General features: G+C 38.3%; 1 protein-coding gene across 2 annotated transcripts in view; it reads right to left on the bottom strand.

Annotated features, from left to right (window-relative positions):
• The window catches only part of LRP1B (LDL receptor related protein 1B), a 1349043-nt gene that overhangs the window by 64287 nt on the left and 1267735 nt on the right, over positions 1-17021 (bottom strand). For both annotated transcript variants that reach the window (XM_075933312.1, XM_075933313.1), the window contains 3 exons: positions 16720-16893; positions 13629-13754; positions 7590-7754 (listed from right to left, as the gene is read on the bottom strand). In XM_075933312.1, coding sequence (XP_075789427.1) covers positions 7590-7754; positions 13629-13754; positions 16720-16893 — 465 coding nt within the window. The remainder of the gene's footprint in view (positions 1-7589; positions 7755-13628; positions 13755-16719; positions 16894-17021) is intronic.

Here is a 17021-nt window from a genome sequence, read left to right on the forward strand (position 1 = left end):
TCAACAAGGAGAAGTGAAAAATCCTGCTCTTAGGAAGGAAGAATCCCATGCACTACTACAGGGTGGGGACTAACTAGCTAAGTGGCAGTTCTGCAGAAAAGACCCAGGGACAGTGCACAAAAAACTGTATATGAGTCAGTGATGTGCCCTTCTTGCTGGGATTGTTTAGTTGCAGTTGGTCCTGCATCAAGCAGGGTGTTGGACTAAATGACTTCCTGAGGTCTTTTCCAACCCTAGTCTTCCATTACTTCATGATTTCTTGATAAAATCAGGAAGAACATTGTTATAAAGCTGTCTTACGTACACTCAGCCATATCAAGGTGTGAATCATAAATTTTTATAGCTTTTCTATCAACTATTACAAATATTTACATAAATATAACATTAGGAAAATATGTACACTGAAAGCTTTGTTATCTGGCACTTTGTTAACTGGAAAACTTTGTTAATCAGTATTGTGGCACTGCCTGCTGATGTCATTAGCAGTCACCTTCTTCCCCCTCACTCTGCCTTCGACACTGCCATGTGATATCAACACATGGCAGTGTCAGCCTAGCTCCTTCCCTCTCAGCCTGCTGCCAGCTACCTAACCCTTTTCTTGAGTGTCCAACAGGGGTGGGGCTTGCATGCAAAGTGACCACTCAGGTCTACCCATGGCTATACCCCAGATCAGTTGTCTGATATTCAGTGTCTCTGATCCCTTCAGGGAAGATGGTTCAACTGATTTGGAGGTTCACAAAGTATATACTCCTTATTTTGAGGTGAATTTTGTGTCACTGATCTAAATAATGTAAATTGACTCCTGATACTATATCTACTACATGCTTTAAAAAATAAAAATAGCTTAACATAAAGAACCAACAGTGTCTTTATATAGTCTAGAAAAATAAATATATATATATTTTGCTTAATATGGTTGGTAGTCACTAGTCTTTGAAATCAGAATACCTTGTAAAAAGTAGGAAAATAAACATGAATGACGATTGACTCTTACAGTATCTTTAACACATGGAAACTGAGGGAATGGGAAACAAGCACAGAAATCTCAGTTATTATGTATTTTTGCAAATGTTTTGTACAGCATTTTAGTAGGATAATTAGAGCATATCTTGTAAAAAAACTACTGGGGGAGGTAGCACAGATATGGTACTAGATGCATACATAGTTATCTCTTGTCTGCAGGATATGAACATGCCACCTGAGAATGGGAAGCATGTAGCACTCATAGAAAATGTTTCTTGTAGTCAGCCAGGTAATGGATGGGAGTGTGGGGGGAGATCAACATCTTAATATCTGAAATTTGAGTTGTGATCATATGAGGGGTTTTAGATCCCCTTGGTCTAAAGATCTACAGTGATATATAGCAGCAAATAAATTGTCCTGGTCATCTGCAAAAATAAATGTCGGTATTTTCTCTCTCTTGTGTCCATGAGATTGTCATTTCTCAATCTCGCCATCATCTTAAATTCAAAATGTGACATATGTAAGAAGAGTTCAGAATAAGAACAAGTCTACAAGTGAACATTCTCCTGTGTTGGCTCAGGATATGCCTACACTTTAAATATCTAATTGGAAATATTTGTATATCATAAGAAGTATATTAAAGGATAACTTATTTAGTATAATCAACATCAATAGATGGGGTGTCCACAATAATTCACATTCATGCGATTAAAAACTTATCAGGGTAGGAAGGTTTTATTGGAGGAATTTTTAGCATACACAGTTACTAATCTGCAATAAAGGGCCTGATCCTTTAGTAGGTATGCAGACAGGCCTAGTTTGGCTCATGGGGTAAATTAGAGCCGTTCTAAATAATATTGTTTGCAGTGGCTCCTTAGGGACCATTGTGTTTGCAACGGATCAACAGAGCCCCTTGAACTCTGGTTATATTCCATCTCACCCCCTGCATTCCCCAACTGCAGGTGGACTGAGGAAATTATTTTGAAATACAACAGCTACACTACTTCAGTTGGTCATGATCCTTGTTTTGAATTACTCCCAGCTTCTCTGTTTAAGGAAGTTTCTGGTCCCTTTGTGACAAGTGAGGAGTGTAAATGAGCTGTTCAGCACGGGCCAAAAATCTTCCCTGAAGTTTTATACGTTTTCAAAGAGAAGCAACATACATTGGTTAAAGAAAAGGCAGGTTATTCTGCAACAGTTATTTAGAAGAAGCAGAAACATGTTATTTAAATAGCTTTTAATGTTTTGAAAGCAGCATAAAATATTTCATCAACTGTTCTTTTACTTGTGCTAAGGACGAGACAATTTGTTTTTCTGCTGATTTCAAATTACGCTAATCAAGGATTCAGCTTTCTGTAAATGTACTAGGAATTCAGATTTATCTAATTTTGTGATCTTCTTAAACTTCGGTAATGTTTTCAATAAGCTCATTTATTGCTCTATTATTCTATTTTGTACTTTTATTCTGTAAGAGAAAAGCAATTGTATTTTTTCTTATGCTTTTACTGTTAATGCTATTTTTTTAAACATCTGTTAATTTGGTCTGCTGGAAAGCATTCATTACTATTATCCAAACTTTTAATTAGATCTCTCAGATGTACACTCTTAATTAACTGATGACATTTTCCTTGTTCAATTATTGTAGTTCAATACAACTGTCATAAACTTATAAATTTTAATTAAAACTGCCCCAACTCTAGGTATATAATGTCCACACAGGACTTTGCCAAAAGACTTAACTGTAAGTAAACCAACAATGAATAAATCCATGAACTGCCAGTGGGATTTGTTTAACAAATGAACATTTGTCTGCAGATGCGTATTATATGTTGTAGAACCTCAACAAAAAATTAACACTATAATGTTTTTAAACATGAATGACACTCTGTAATTGACTTAATCAGTTACCAAATTGTTATTCATTATTTGATGGTAAAGGAGAATTTATATTCACACATTTATTGGAAAAGCAGTTCCACACTAAGATTTGCTCTATTTACCGTATCAGAAAATCTAGAAGGAATTTTTATTTTATTTTTTTTACGATCCATTTGTGTTTCTATTTGAACCCAGCTCCAATAATGCTACCAGAAACAGATTTTTATGTCTAATTTTGTGTTATGCGAAAGGCCTGTTTACACCTAAATATAACCTGGAAGTTACATTTCTGCCCAGTGTGAAGCCCCATTACTTAGGAGTACAATTGTGAATCTATTCAGATACGCTGTATATACCTAAGGGAAAACTATTGCACTTAGAACTATTCAATTTTTTATGAAATCTTAAAGGACACATATAATATAAACTAACACAAATTAGAGTACTACAGTATGTCCTTAAACAAATTCTCATATATCATAACCTGACCGTATGTCTTAAGCTTCAGCGGGGTAGGGGTAATATTAGAATGCTGAGAGAGTGCTAATAGTCTATCAACAGGATTGCTATCTGTAAAAGAGGGCTTGTGGCAAATAAAAATGTAGCAACATAGTATTTCCAGTCTGATCTTTTGCAGGTTGGAGATATCATGGCTGGTGTCTGCCAGATGGCTTTTGCTTGATCCATGAGGGTTTCATTCATGGGGATGACCAGTTTTGCATGTGTAGAGGCATGCAGTATGTTTGTCAGCTTATGCTGGGTCTCAGGCATAGCTGGCAGGGAGATCTCTAATGTGTCCATGACTCTCTTAAAGAGTTTCTGGAATGATTTGAAGTCATCCCCTGAAGCGGATGGTAAGGGCATGATTGCATCATCCAAGATGGAGAGATATGCATAGGTGGGTTATTACTCACCATATCCTCGTCCTTTTCTTCTCTGCATGAATTGGAATGGATAGGAGACTGGGCCATAGGGGACTGGGAGCTGGTGATGGCTGTTGCAGCTGCAGTGGGGGCACTGATCTGTAGAGTACTCCTCACCCAAGCAGTAGACATACTGCAAATGTCCATCTGATACGGAAATGGACAACCTGCACCTCACACATCTTGTAAAACTATGTGAGCCAGGCATGTCCCAGAGAAAGAAAGAGTTTAAAGTGGTTGCTGCCAGACGGTCCCACAAAAGCATTCTACCTACCTAACTAGCCTATAACAATGAGGGGAAAGGATTTTTTTAAAATAGTGCTATAGAACAACTAACAATAATAACTAATGCTCAAGCTTTAACTATTAACACTATCTAAGTATCTGTATTCAACTGAATAATCATGGTGACTGCTAAACTGTGACTGAAGCCAGAGGTGGTAAAGAAGGAACTGAAGAGACGGTTGGTTGCCCATATGGAATAGCCAATTTAAATATTTAAAGTCTCTGATTAGAGGCAAAGCGATGCTCAAATACCTAAAGTAGAGCACCCTTGGGGATACTCCTTGAAGAGGAGCAGCTAAAGTAGGTTTCCAGGTACCCAATTTTCATTTGTAACACTTGGGCAGAAAAGGACCCTGGCAGCTCCCGTCACCACCAGCAACTTGTCTATTAAAAGTATGGTTGGTGCCACAGAAAGGGTCCAGGACTAATGCAGGACCCCTACTTGTTTTCATACTGTGTATCTCTCAGAAGGGCTGCCAGGCCCCTGCTCTCCTTAGGTGCAGAGGGGCTTACAAATGTAAGTTCTGGCTCTGTTGTTCCCGTTGGCTGGGAATGATGTACAAGGTGTAGTGCCTATAGGCATAAAGGCACTGTGTGGAGCTTCCTTGCACCTAAGGGTTGTAGGCATCTCGTAGCCTCCTTCTGGGAGCTGCAGTAAGTGCTGCTGGGACTCCAAATCCCCTCCAGCACCCCAAATCCCTGCCAGAGCCTTGAGCCCCTCCTGCATTCCAAATTCTTCATCCCTAGGCCCACCTGTGCCAGAGTCCTCACACCGCCCCCCCTCCCCAGTACTCTAATCCTCTGTCCCAGGACAGAGCTTTCTCCTACACATTGCAACCCTCATTTCTAGCCCCACTAGGAGTCCATAGTCCCAGCTAGAGCCCCAGCCAGGGCCATTAACTCCTCACCTCAACTGGAGTCCCCTCTTGCACCAGAAATTCCTCAACCCTGACCCACCCCAGTGTCCACATCCCCAGTAAGAGTCCTCACTACAGCTCCACATCCCAACCCTCTGCCCCTGTCTGGTGAAAGTGAGAGGGAAAGAGAGAGTGAGCAAACTGCAAGGGGAGGGGGGAGATGCAGAAGAGGTGGGGCATTGGTTGAGCCTCAGGGAAAGGGCAGGGCTGGGGTGTTCAGTTTTATGCAATTAGAAACAACTAAGCAACAGCCACGTCTGCACCCTGGGCCTGAAGAGAGGCAGGGCAGAAACATGAACAGCAGAAGCGACAAGGAGTCCTGTGGCACCTTAGGGGTATGTCTACACTACACCGCTAGTTCGAACTAGCGGGGTAATGTATGCATACCGAACTTGCTAATGAAGCCCGGGATTTGAATTTCCCGGGCTTCATTAGCATAAAGCCGGCTCCGCCATTTTTAAAATCCGGTTAGTGCAAACCCCATGCCGCGCGGCTACACACGGCACGGGCTAGATAATTCGGAATAACTACGTAGTTCGAACTATCTGTACGCCTCGTGGAACGAGGTGTACAGATAGATCGGAATGGCTACGTAGTTCGAACTATCTAGCCCATGCCGCGTGTAGCCGCGCGGCACGGGGTTCGCACTAGCCAGCTTTTAAAAATGGCAGAGACGGCTTTATGCTAATGAAGCCCGGGAAATTCAAATCCCGGGCTTCATTAGCAAGTTCGGTATGCATACATTACCCCGCTAGTTCGAACTAGCGGGGTAGTGTAGACATACCCTTATAGACTAACTGAAGTGTAGGAGCATAAGCTTTTGTGGGCAAAGACCCACTTCGTCAGATGCATGTAGTGGAAATTTCTAGAGGCAGGAATAAATATGCAGGCCAGGATCAGGCTGGAGATGATGAGGTGGATCCAATCAAGGAGGATGAGGCCCACTTCTAGCAGCTGATCTGGAGGTGTGAATTCCAAGAGAGCAGAAGCTGCTTTTGTAGTTAGCGAGCCATTCACAGTCTTTGCTCCTACACTTCAGTTAGTCTATAAGGTGCCACAGGACTCCTCGTCGCTTTTGCAGATTCAGACTAACACAGCTACCCGTCTGATACATGAACAGCAGAGTTATTTGCGCTCCTATTCTGGTTCCTGAGAGTGAGCAGCCCGGCAGCCGTGAATGTAGTAACAGCAAAGTCTGCCCTTGAAGCAAAAGATAGGAGATAGGACACAGCAGCAGGGGTGAGCTAAGCCTAAAACAGGACCCAGGGAGGCCATCAGCAGCCTATCAGACACCATATTGGGGTACCTGTAGGTGTACCCTATAGAGATGTATAGGAGGAATTGGTTGATAACTACAACCTTTCCATTGCTAAAATATTGGGAAATTTCCCTGGCCGAAGTATGCTCTCTCAGCAAGAGGGCTACTCTGGGAGAAGAAACAGAATGGAGACAGACTCTAGAAGCCTGCACATAAGCTAAGGAAGTAGATGGCAAAGAAGGGGTGCAAAGGAGTGAGGAAACACAACAGCAGAGGATAGTGAACACAAGCTGCCAGAAGTTTAATCAGAAAAGGGCTATGCTCCAAATCTAGCAGGTGTCAGGCATCCCATCCATCTCTCTGCAGGGAAAACCACATGGGACCTAGGTGCTTTTTAAAACAGAGATGCCAGGAAACACTTTGCAGGAAGAGTTTGGTATCCACTGGTCAAAGGCTGCCAAGGAAAATGTTTGGAAAGAAACATATTCACTTGTCTGTCCGTGCAAACTGAGTGGCAGTTATAGGAGTGGTGAAAAAGAAAGAAGGGAGGGACAAATCCAGCAAGCCCAACATACCTAGGAACACACACACACACACACACACACACACACACACACACACACACACACACACACACACACACACACACACACACACACACACAGAGTAAAAAAACATGTGCCTTTAGAAATTATATCACGGACATGTCCAACACATGAGAGGAGAACAGAGTTGAGAGAAGACGAGGAGTTTAGACTTATGGCTACATGGGAGCCAATCGTACCCTGGGAACAAGACCTGTGGCTTGACTGTACAAATCCATACCATCCTGCCAAACATGTTGCGCAACCAGCAGTTTACCTGTAATAAGACTGCAGGCTCTGGATATCATCCCAAATGTCAGATTCACATTTAACAAAGGGAAGTGTTTTCACTCTTCTTGCCAAGACAAACTTTGGTGTAAAACAAGATGGAGGTCAGTATGACCCCAAATATGCCATAGGGTAGAGGGAAATCCCCATCTTGTGGAAAGTGAGGTGATCATCAAGTGCCCAAGCACTCTGATGAAAGCAGCAGGAGACAGCAGCCATCACAGAAAAAAGCCTTGTCTCCAATTGAAGTACCCTATCACGGCATTATCTTACCAAGACAGTCAGGGTTCATGCAATAGAAGAGATTTGTAGCAGGCTTTCAAAACCACGACAAGGAAAAGATGCTTTGTGTGTGGACAGAAAAGTTGAAATCCATTCAAAGATGAGAACAAATAGTTCAAGGAAAAGGAGAGAGGAAATCCAGTACATCTGTAGAATTAAGCCAAACATTTCATTCAAGATAAAAGTATTGAAGTTGCATGCAAATATTTACCAAGAGCAGAAGCGACACAAGTTCCTCCATTCTGGCAATAATTGTAACAGTGGTTGGTTTCACATCTTTCTCCAGAATAGCTTGGCCAACAGTAACATCTTAAATCACCCTTCTCATTTATAATGCACCTTCCTCCATTTTCACAAGTCAGTTTACATGTATCCTCTGTAGTAAAAATCATACAGGTTACTGGGCTTTTCACAAATTCCATTTAAAATAATCAGAGAAAATGATTACTCATTGGAACACTTCCATTGTATGGGCTGCAGAATCAGAATTTAGTTTTCATCTGAGGGGCTTGGGAAAATGATACCTCCTGCAGCACCTAGCTTGACCTCATGCATCCCACTCCTTTTAATACTTTCCTTTCTATGTCCTCTCTATCTTTGACTTTCAGTTCACATAATAGTCTCCTAACTTAACCCCACCCAAAGAACTTAAAAACCAGTCCGCACTCTAGCCTGATTAGTCAACAGGCACACTATGGGCCAAATTCATACCTCTCTGGAGTCTGGACTTTGTCTATACCTTGAACAAGAAATGTGGACCTTGACAAAAATAATTGATTATCCCTGTCCCATCCCATTCTCTCCACTCCCGTCTGTGGAATTAATATGTTTGGAGACAAGCACTTTAAATTTTCAAACATCAGTCTCTTCATATATTACATTCATTTCCCCAACTCTTTGTCTCGTCTAATTAAACTGATGCCTTTTGGGAAAGGGACAAATAATTATAATAGTTAAGTTGCTTAAATATTTTAAACATCTTTGAAATCTAGACTGGGCTATTTTTCCAGTGCTTACAAAATGGATTATGTGAATCTGGATTTATAAAAAGGTCTGTCTATTCCACTTTCCTTTCTTGGTCTACAAGGGCAAATTGTACATTTTAAGGGAAAAAAATCACAAAACTCCAGAAAGAATTCGTATTATATCCACCTAAATATAGATGTTTACCAAAATTGCATTTTGGAGTTAAAACAATATATAACAAAGATGACAGGTTTGTGTTTCCTCTAGATTGCTCTAGGATTAAATGATATGAATGGGTTAAGGTAAACATCCACCTACTTTGGAGATTTAAAGAAAAATAGTATGGGCCATATTTTCTTTTTATTTTATTTTTTTCTGTAATTTACCTTAGTTAAATTTGTCTGTGAAAATTTGCATTTTGAGTTTTAAGGTCTCACTTTTTTTTTACTTGGTTCATTAACTCCATTCATGTTTAGTTAGTAGATTCCTCTGTTGCTTCTGTTAATATTTTAGCATGGCTATTAGAAATAAATTTTATTTCTAATTTGCTTATCTGTAAGTTAGTCATGTGTATATTGAACAGTACTGAGTATAAAAATGGATAAATAACTCTGAAGTATTGCCAAAGGCTTACTTTCTGATGAACCTTTCTGAATTCCAGGTAGTAAGCATATAAACCGACTAAAAACCAAAATACTAAATCTGAAACTATTATAGAAATTTAGAGGCATTGTTTTAATACTTGCATGATTGTATGAGAGAAATAATACATATAACATTGACACATATTCAAAAACTTTAAAGTAAAGGTTGTACAATTCAAAGTGAATTTCTTTGTTCATATTGAGGCACACATGCATGCAAATTACCACAAAAATAACACTAATATTGGGTCAAATATGGAACTTAGTTAATTTTTTTCATTCCCACTGGTTTGCATATGTATCTCAACAATACATAAAGAAGGGCTAACGGGTTTTACACACTCATGCACATAAAAATCTTGTTTTCGACATAGAAAAATCAAAATGTCATTTTAATTATCTTCATATTCTGTACAATTCTCCATCTGTGTTGTTGTCAGGAGGAAAAAAAGACAACAGAAAATATGTTTGTCATTGAGGTCTTTGGCCCAGACTACTTTTGAAACATTTTCCCTCTGATAAAATTTATCCTCCTTCTATTTCCAATCAAAAGAATTCCTTGGATTATAGGGAAATACAAATAGATACATTTCCAAAGGAGTAATAGAGGAACATATGTGATTCTGAAAAATTACATGGAAAGTTTACGACAAAATGAAGAGATGGAAAAACCACAACTTTCTCAGTAGATGATAGTACCCACCCATGCAAGATGCTCTGTATTTAGGATATCAGAGTAGATGAGGAGTATTTTCTAAGTGCTCAAATGATAAAAGAGCAAGTGTTTAATCGAATGTTTCAGTGAACCTATTCACTTTTGACTAAAAGCTCTGAAGTTTGTGAAAAAAAACCACTAAGTGCAAAGCATTATTAATAGTAACTTTTTTCAAACGTAGTAAGTTAAATACAGACAGATTTAATGGCTTGGAAGGAAGGAAGGAATTGTTATCAAATGGGTAGTGACTATGAAGTCATGAGTTTTGAGTTCTAAGTTTGGTTTTGACACAGTCATCTATAATTATTCTGTACTTCTTAATAATGTTGAAAAAAAGCTTTAATTTAAACAAATACAGTACATAGGTAATTTAGCTATGTAATGAATGAATATATTATGTTAGCTAAACATTGAAGACCCAATCCTACAAAGCATTTAAACTTCAGCTTAACTTTAACATGTGAATAATTAAATCCATACTTTTTTGCTAGATCAGGGATACTGATTTGCTTACAAGCCATTAACACTCAGATCAGTACCAACACTACTCATTCTTTGCATTTAATAATTTAGTAACTTGCCATACCCCATTATTTAAAATGTAAAACTCAATCTTTATTAAACCTGTACATTCTTTTTGTACATGTGTAACTCTGAAAGATTTCTAAGGCTATGTCTATACTGCAGCCTTCTTCTGCAAAAGCTTATGCAAATGAACCACAGAGTATCATATCATCACACGTCATTTGCATGATTAATTAGCATCCGTTTTTGCACAAGAGACTTTTGTGCAAAATGGAGCTGTGTGGACAGCTCCTTTTTGCACAAAAAACCCCTCTTGCACAAGAGCCATTCTTCCTAAAAAATTAGTGTTTTGATTGGTCGGTAGATGGACTGTGAGGCTTCAAAGAAATTTTCTTTTTATAAGAAGACTTGAAAGTTCAATAATAGCTCAGGGTGACCTTCTGTTTCCATGCTGAACCAGTCTACCTTCTGACTGGATTATATGCAGTATTCAGATAGATGGATTATCCTTGATTATGACTTTTATTGTCCTATTGTCTAGTGAAAAAGTTCCTCTTTCCTTGTAGCCTGTTGGTGCAAATCTATATTGTTTAGTTCTTCACTGAAATAGGTTAGTACCAACTGGAATAGATAACATTTTGTTCAGGGCTTTCTTGAAAGATACTGAATATGTTTCAGAGTCCCAACTTAAAGTACTCTTAACTTTTTTATTTCTTGAAACTTTTATGGGAAAAAGTTCAGTTCAAAAACAAATCATCTACTGAATTAAGGAATGAAAGAAAAAGGTTCTAGACCCTGCAATTTTATAGTATTTCAGTCTGGCAATTTATTCTGTTGTTAGATCTTATTATTTTTTCAAAGAAAGAATGGACTGACATAGCTTATTCTGACTTTAATTTGGAAGAAAAGTATTTGCTTGGATACTTTTTCTTCAGCCCTTCCTTTCAATTTGGCTGCATGCTTCTTATGTTATTAACCTTGTGACATGTTTCCTCAGACAGCTCAAGGCACAAAATCGCTTGTGCTGATCTTTGCCAGTGTTTTCTAACTGAGAGTAAAAGCTGACCTTTTCCCATAGATGAAACATTTGAGGAGGCAGTAATACAATACTTTTTGGACTTTTTAGCATTTTGCATGGTTTTTACATTACAATCCTCTCTTGGGAGGGAGAAATTTTCTTCTTTGCTAAGTGATCTAGTCTCTTAGGAAAGACATTCTGTAGTTTACATATAACTGATAAATATTTACATTAGTAATATTGAATGATGTCAAATTTCCATTATAAGTGATCATTCATCTTTTTGACACATATTTAGTTTCATCATGCTACACAACACTGGACATAATACACATAATTAGTGCAAATCCAGCATTCTCTGTTGGACACTGAAGCAATGATCAATCCATCTGAAAACTGCAGCTTACCTCCAAAATAGAAAAAAACAGGCCTGCTTTTGTCAGTACATAAACTAGAAACAAAGCTGTGCTCCAACAATTGTAATTAACTGCTTGAGAGATCAGGTGAACACATCTCCAAGAATAAGAAATAAATGGATATGAAATATTTTTTATTTTGTTTCTGAAATATCAAATACATTCAAAATACTAGTCATATTGTAACAAGTTCCAGATAAAGAAGACAGCTGATTGTTAAGAGCTGTAAAGGTCCCAGATCTATGCTTTTCAAATTCATGAAAATGAATGAGCAATAAGCAGAAATGTGCAATATGCATTCAGTTTGCACATATCTATTGAGGAGTCAAACTTGAGAATTCTCTGTCTAGTGTTTATAAAGAAAAAAGCCATTCATACTCTTATGGCATATCAATGCTAATACCTTCTAAATAGAATTCTATGAAAAAAATCCAATAAGGCAGACCCCGAGTAAGGATATCTAACTTCACAATTTCTGTGATAAAATGAGAGAAAACATTATTACACAAACAATATTGTATGTACTCAGGATTGGTGAGATCTCAGGTAGAGTACATGGGCGCAATTGAAAGTGGACCTATGGAACTTAGAACATAAGCCTCTACCACATGAACTAAAAGCCAGCTGGCTTTCAGCTATGGCTGTAGAGCAGGCTTATTATTATCTCTGTAAATGGTCTTAGTGCCATTAGATGTAACAGTACACCACACTCAGCAGGTGTGTGGGTTACATACATGTCCAATACCGCTCATCACACATTAGGAAAGATGTGGGTAAATTGGAGAGAGAGAGGAAAGGAGAGCAACAAAAGGAGAAAGGTTTAGAAAAACCTGACCTATAAGGAAAAGTTTTGGGGAAAAAAAACAGGCATGTTTAGTATTCAGAAAAGAACACTGAGGGCAAACTCGAAAACTACCTTCTAATATGTTAAGTTCTGTTACAAAGAGAAAAATGATAATTTGTTCTTCATGTCCATTGGAGATACAGCAAGACATATTTGCCTTAATCAGCCAAGAGGGAGACTTAGGTTATCTATCAGGAAAAAACAAAAAAACCCTTTTCTAACTATAAGGCTAGTCAAGCTCTGGAATAGGCTTCCAATGGAGGTTATGGAATCGACTGCCACGTTATGCCTCACAGGATGAGGTATGCCTTTGATGTAAACCGCGGAGTGTCCAGACTAGTGCACTGAGCCGACAAACAGATGATCAGCTCAGCGTGGCAGCCATTTTAATTTAAACGAAGCGGCAATTATTTAAATTTGATTATTTAAATCACCGCTTCATTTGGGTATGTCTGGTAAACTAATCTACATGGCTCTGTCGCCAGAGCCATGTAGTCTAGACATACCCTTAAGAACAGGTTAGACAAACACTTGTCAGAGATGGTATATGTTTACTTGGTCCTACCTTAATGTAGAGGGCTGGACTTGATGATGTCTCAAGGTCCCATCCAGCCCTACATTCCTATGGTTCTCTTGCAGAGTTTTCAGTTGTATTTGCTGTATCTGTCTTCATATGTGCTTTTTTTTAAACTACTGCCAGGTTATGAACAGCAGTGTTCTTTGAGCTATCCGTACTAATAATATTTAGGCGTGTGTGTGTGTGTGAGAGAGAAAGATTACCAGTTACTGAGAAACCAGGTATGCTTTTGAGTACTGCAGTTCAAATGATTCTTTATAATGTAGATTACCATTTATTTGTCAACAATTCATATAATCTCAGAATAATTTTACTGTTCACTCATCTAGGTCTGGTACACCATTTGTTAGCTCAATGTAAATTATTTCATGTCATCTTCAAGTTTTTCTTCTCAACTGTTCGCTTTTTATTCCAGATCATTAGTAACTATATTATTGAACATCAGTGTTTTAGAATACTTGTCTATTAGCCTGTGCCAGGACATAAACACTGATCATCATTCCTATTTCTTATTTTTGATCTGTTAACCAATGTCTAATACCCACCTGTGAAGCTCAGATCATTGCATGTTCCATTAATCATAGATTTTCCTTCTGGACATGCACAAGCTGCACCAGAGGGGTTGAGTAAACAGAGAAACTCACATGCCAAGTCCAAGCAAGGATTAGGTGCTGTTTAAGAGTGAAAAGAAAAAAATATAATTGTGCAATTACATCCTCCAGGAACGGAACTATTGAAGAACCAAATATGCATAATTGTACTCTGACTTAAACTCTGTGGAATTGCCACTGAAATTTAGCTACTATAGGAAGTAGCGATAGGAATTCAGTACATTGTACCACTGAATTAATACTGTACCATATTTCAGCATGTTTTTATGAGACACTGTGCTCTTGGGAATACTGGATTTAGAATGAAATGCAAAACTGGTTCCCTCACCACTTCTGTTCATTCACAATCTTTATGGAACTTTTGCTAGGATGTATTAGGACTCTTGAAGGCCAGTGCAATAAGTTTTAATGCTTTCCCCCTACATAAACGTAAACATTTCATTGTAAACAAAAAAGTGTCTTTAGAGAGTTCTAAGCAATGTTGTATACTGATCTCATTTTATTTCTCCTTCCAATACCACCATATATCTTTCCCTACCCAATTCCCTTGGTACCCCTAATCCTTTACGACTCCAGTGTCTTTTAGTACTCCCAGTAGTTACTGCTATAGCTTGGGGAGTGGGGAAGAGGAGCGAATAGATGCTGATTTAAAATATTTGGGATACTATCTCAAGCTAACACCAGGCTGATCCCGGTGTATTCTGTTATGGGCCCATATTAGTGCTTAGTGAACTGCTTTCCCCTTATAACTTGAGGCAGTAGTGGCAGCTCAATGAAAGAGTAACTCAGTTTCAGGAAGCTGGTTAGAAAGATGTTTGTGGTAGTTCAAACACCATGAGTGCTGAATAATCCTCCTTCTTTCCCTGAAGTATTAAAGTGCCAAGAGTTACAGATCTCAAAATCCAGCTCTGTTTTTGTAGAAGCAGGATGACCATGTAAGTATTCTGATGAAAATCCAATTTATCTTGAAGTTTCAGTTGACTACTTTTTCGTTTAGTGCTCTAAATTGAGCTATAGTGTTTTCATTTTGGGGATTGTTGAAAAGTTGCCAGGTTTTTATTTCATTGATGGGTAAAGAACTGCTAATACTATCTAGCTGAATATCCTTTAAGATGAGAGGTATTCAAAATGTAAATGGGCATGAATAGTAACAGTGAATATTTAAATAAGTTTTGTTGGTGGGCAGACTTCAGCTTAGAGAAACAGCTAAAACACAAAACCAGTAGAAATGGATTTTTGCCACAAAATTTGTACTGGAAATCAGAATCAAAACTCAACTTTTCCAGAGCTTGGGTCGCAGACTGAATTTGTGTTCTGATATTGCAAATTACAATTAAGGTTACATTCCCTGAAATTTACTGATTTAGGAGTTTGGATTTGTTATTACCATTTAAGCTGATCTGTACCAAACTGGGAAATTATTTTTAGCATACCTAAAATTTTCTTGTGCAATTTCAAGAAGGGTACGTCTAAACTACATGGCTTCGTCGACGGAGCCATGTAAATTTCTTGTTTTGGCAAAGTCAAATGAAGCCGCAATTTAAATGATCGCGGCTTCATTTAAATTTACATGGCTGCGGCGCTGAGCCGACAAACAGCTGATCAGCTGTTTGTCTGCTCAGCGCGCTAGTCTGGACGCTCCCCTGCCGACATCAAAGCCTTTTGTCGGCAGCCCCGTTATTCCTCGTGGGATGAGGTTTACCGGGGCTGCCGACAAAGGGCTTTGATGTCAGCAGGGGAGCGTCCAGACTAGCGCGCTGAGCTGACAAACAGCTAATTAGCTGAGCGTCCAGACTGACAGCTAATTAGCTGAGCGTCCAGAGCTGACAAACAGCTAATTAGCAGGGGAGCGTCCAGACTAGCGCGCTGAGCTGACAAACAGCGCGGCAGCCATGTAAATTTAAATGAAGCCGCGATCATTTAAATCACAGCTTCATTTGACTTTGCCTATGTGTCTAATCTACATGCCTTTGATGACAGAGGCATGTAGTCTAGACACAGCCTTAGCTGCAGTATTCTTTTTGCTTTCTGAAAAGTAGCAAAGTTAGGCTATGTCTACACTACAAAGAAAGTCATAAAAAGATACGCAAATTGCAAACCACAATTTTCATATCTTTTTTCCACTTTTCTTCCAAAAGAGGCTTTTCCGACATTTGGCTCATCTACATGGGGACAAATGTCAGGAAAAAAACCCTCTTTCAAAATATCTCTTTTTCCTCGTAAAATGAGGTTTACAGGGATGCTGAAAAAATGCATCTGCTTTTCCAAAAAATTTTTCAGAAAAACAGACGTGTTCCTTGGATGCGACAGAGCTTTTCCGGGATACCTCTGGTATCCCGGAAAAGCTCAGCAGTGTAGACATATCCTTACATTGTACAATCCTAGGGCTGAAAGAGCCCTCAAAGGTGACCTCAGTCATCCACTCATGCTAAGAAAAAATTAAGTGTATCTAGACCTCCCTGACAGATGTTTATCAAACATATCCTTAAAAATGTCCAATGGCAGGAATTCTATAACCTCACTAAATAACCTATCCCAATGCTTAATGCAAATCATTGTATTCCTCTGCAACAATAACTGAAGTGTTTTCCAGAATGATATCTTTTGCAAATATTTCAGGGAAGAAAAACAACACATCAATTAAAAAAATGGCACGTTACATGGGAATTCTTAATTTTGGCAATAAAGAAGTTAAAATAACTTTATTTACACTTTTATAATTTGTCAAATTGCTATTCCAGTCACCAGAATCATAATTATTATGAAAAAGCCTTGTGATTGGAAATATTGTAGACTGTTTTCTGTTGATTTTTTATTCTACATCTTTAGTGCAGAAACCAAAAGCGAGACAAGCTGAGGACAGTAGTTTTGTGAACTGAATAATATACAATATTTTGGTACATGACAGTATCACAGTTACTCTTTAGAAATGGGAATATGAACAAACCTATTCTTTTGGTATGTTTGGCCAAAAGTTATTCATTTTTTTTTTAAATATTTATTTTAAACTAATTAGTTTACTCACAATTTATTTGTTTGTAGCGATGGAAAATCAAGGCATTTTTTGTTTTATCAACATCCAAATTCAGATATTCTACAGAACCCAAGCCAAATTTTTGTACTCTAAATGCACCAGTTTTAGGTCCTGCTCCATATATGTAATCTTCAAAAATGTCAATTCTATGTGGATGCAGCAACCCTTAAGGAAAGAAGAAATAAGTCATATTCAAATATTAATATACTTCATTTTGGTATTTACAAGTTAAATTATTTAGCTAAAATATAAAAGGTACAACAACATTAGTAAGGCTAAGTTTAAACTACAGA

Source organism: Pelodiscus sinensis, chromosome 7, assembly GCF_049634645.1.
Source record: "Pelodiscus sinensis isolate JC-2024 chromosome 7, ASM4963464v1, whole genome shotgun sequence".
In the NCBI taxonomy this organism is placed as follows: Eukaryota; Metazoa; Chordata; order Testudines; family Trionychidae; genus Pelodiscus; species Pelodiscus sinensis.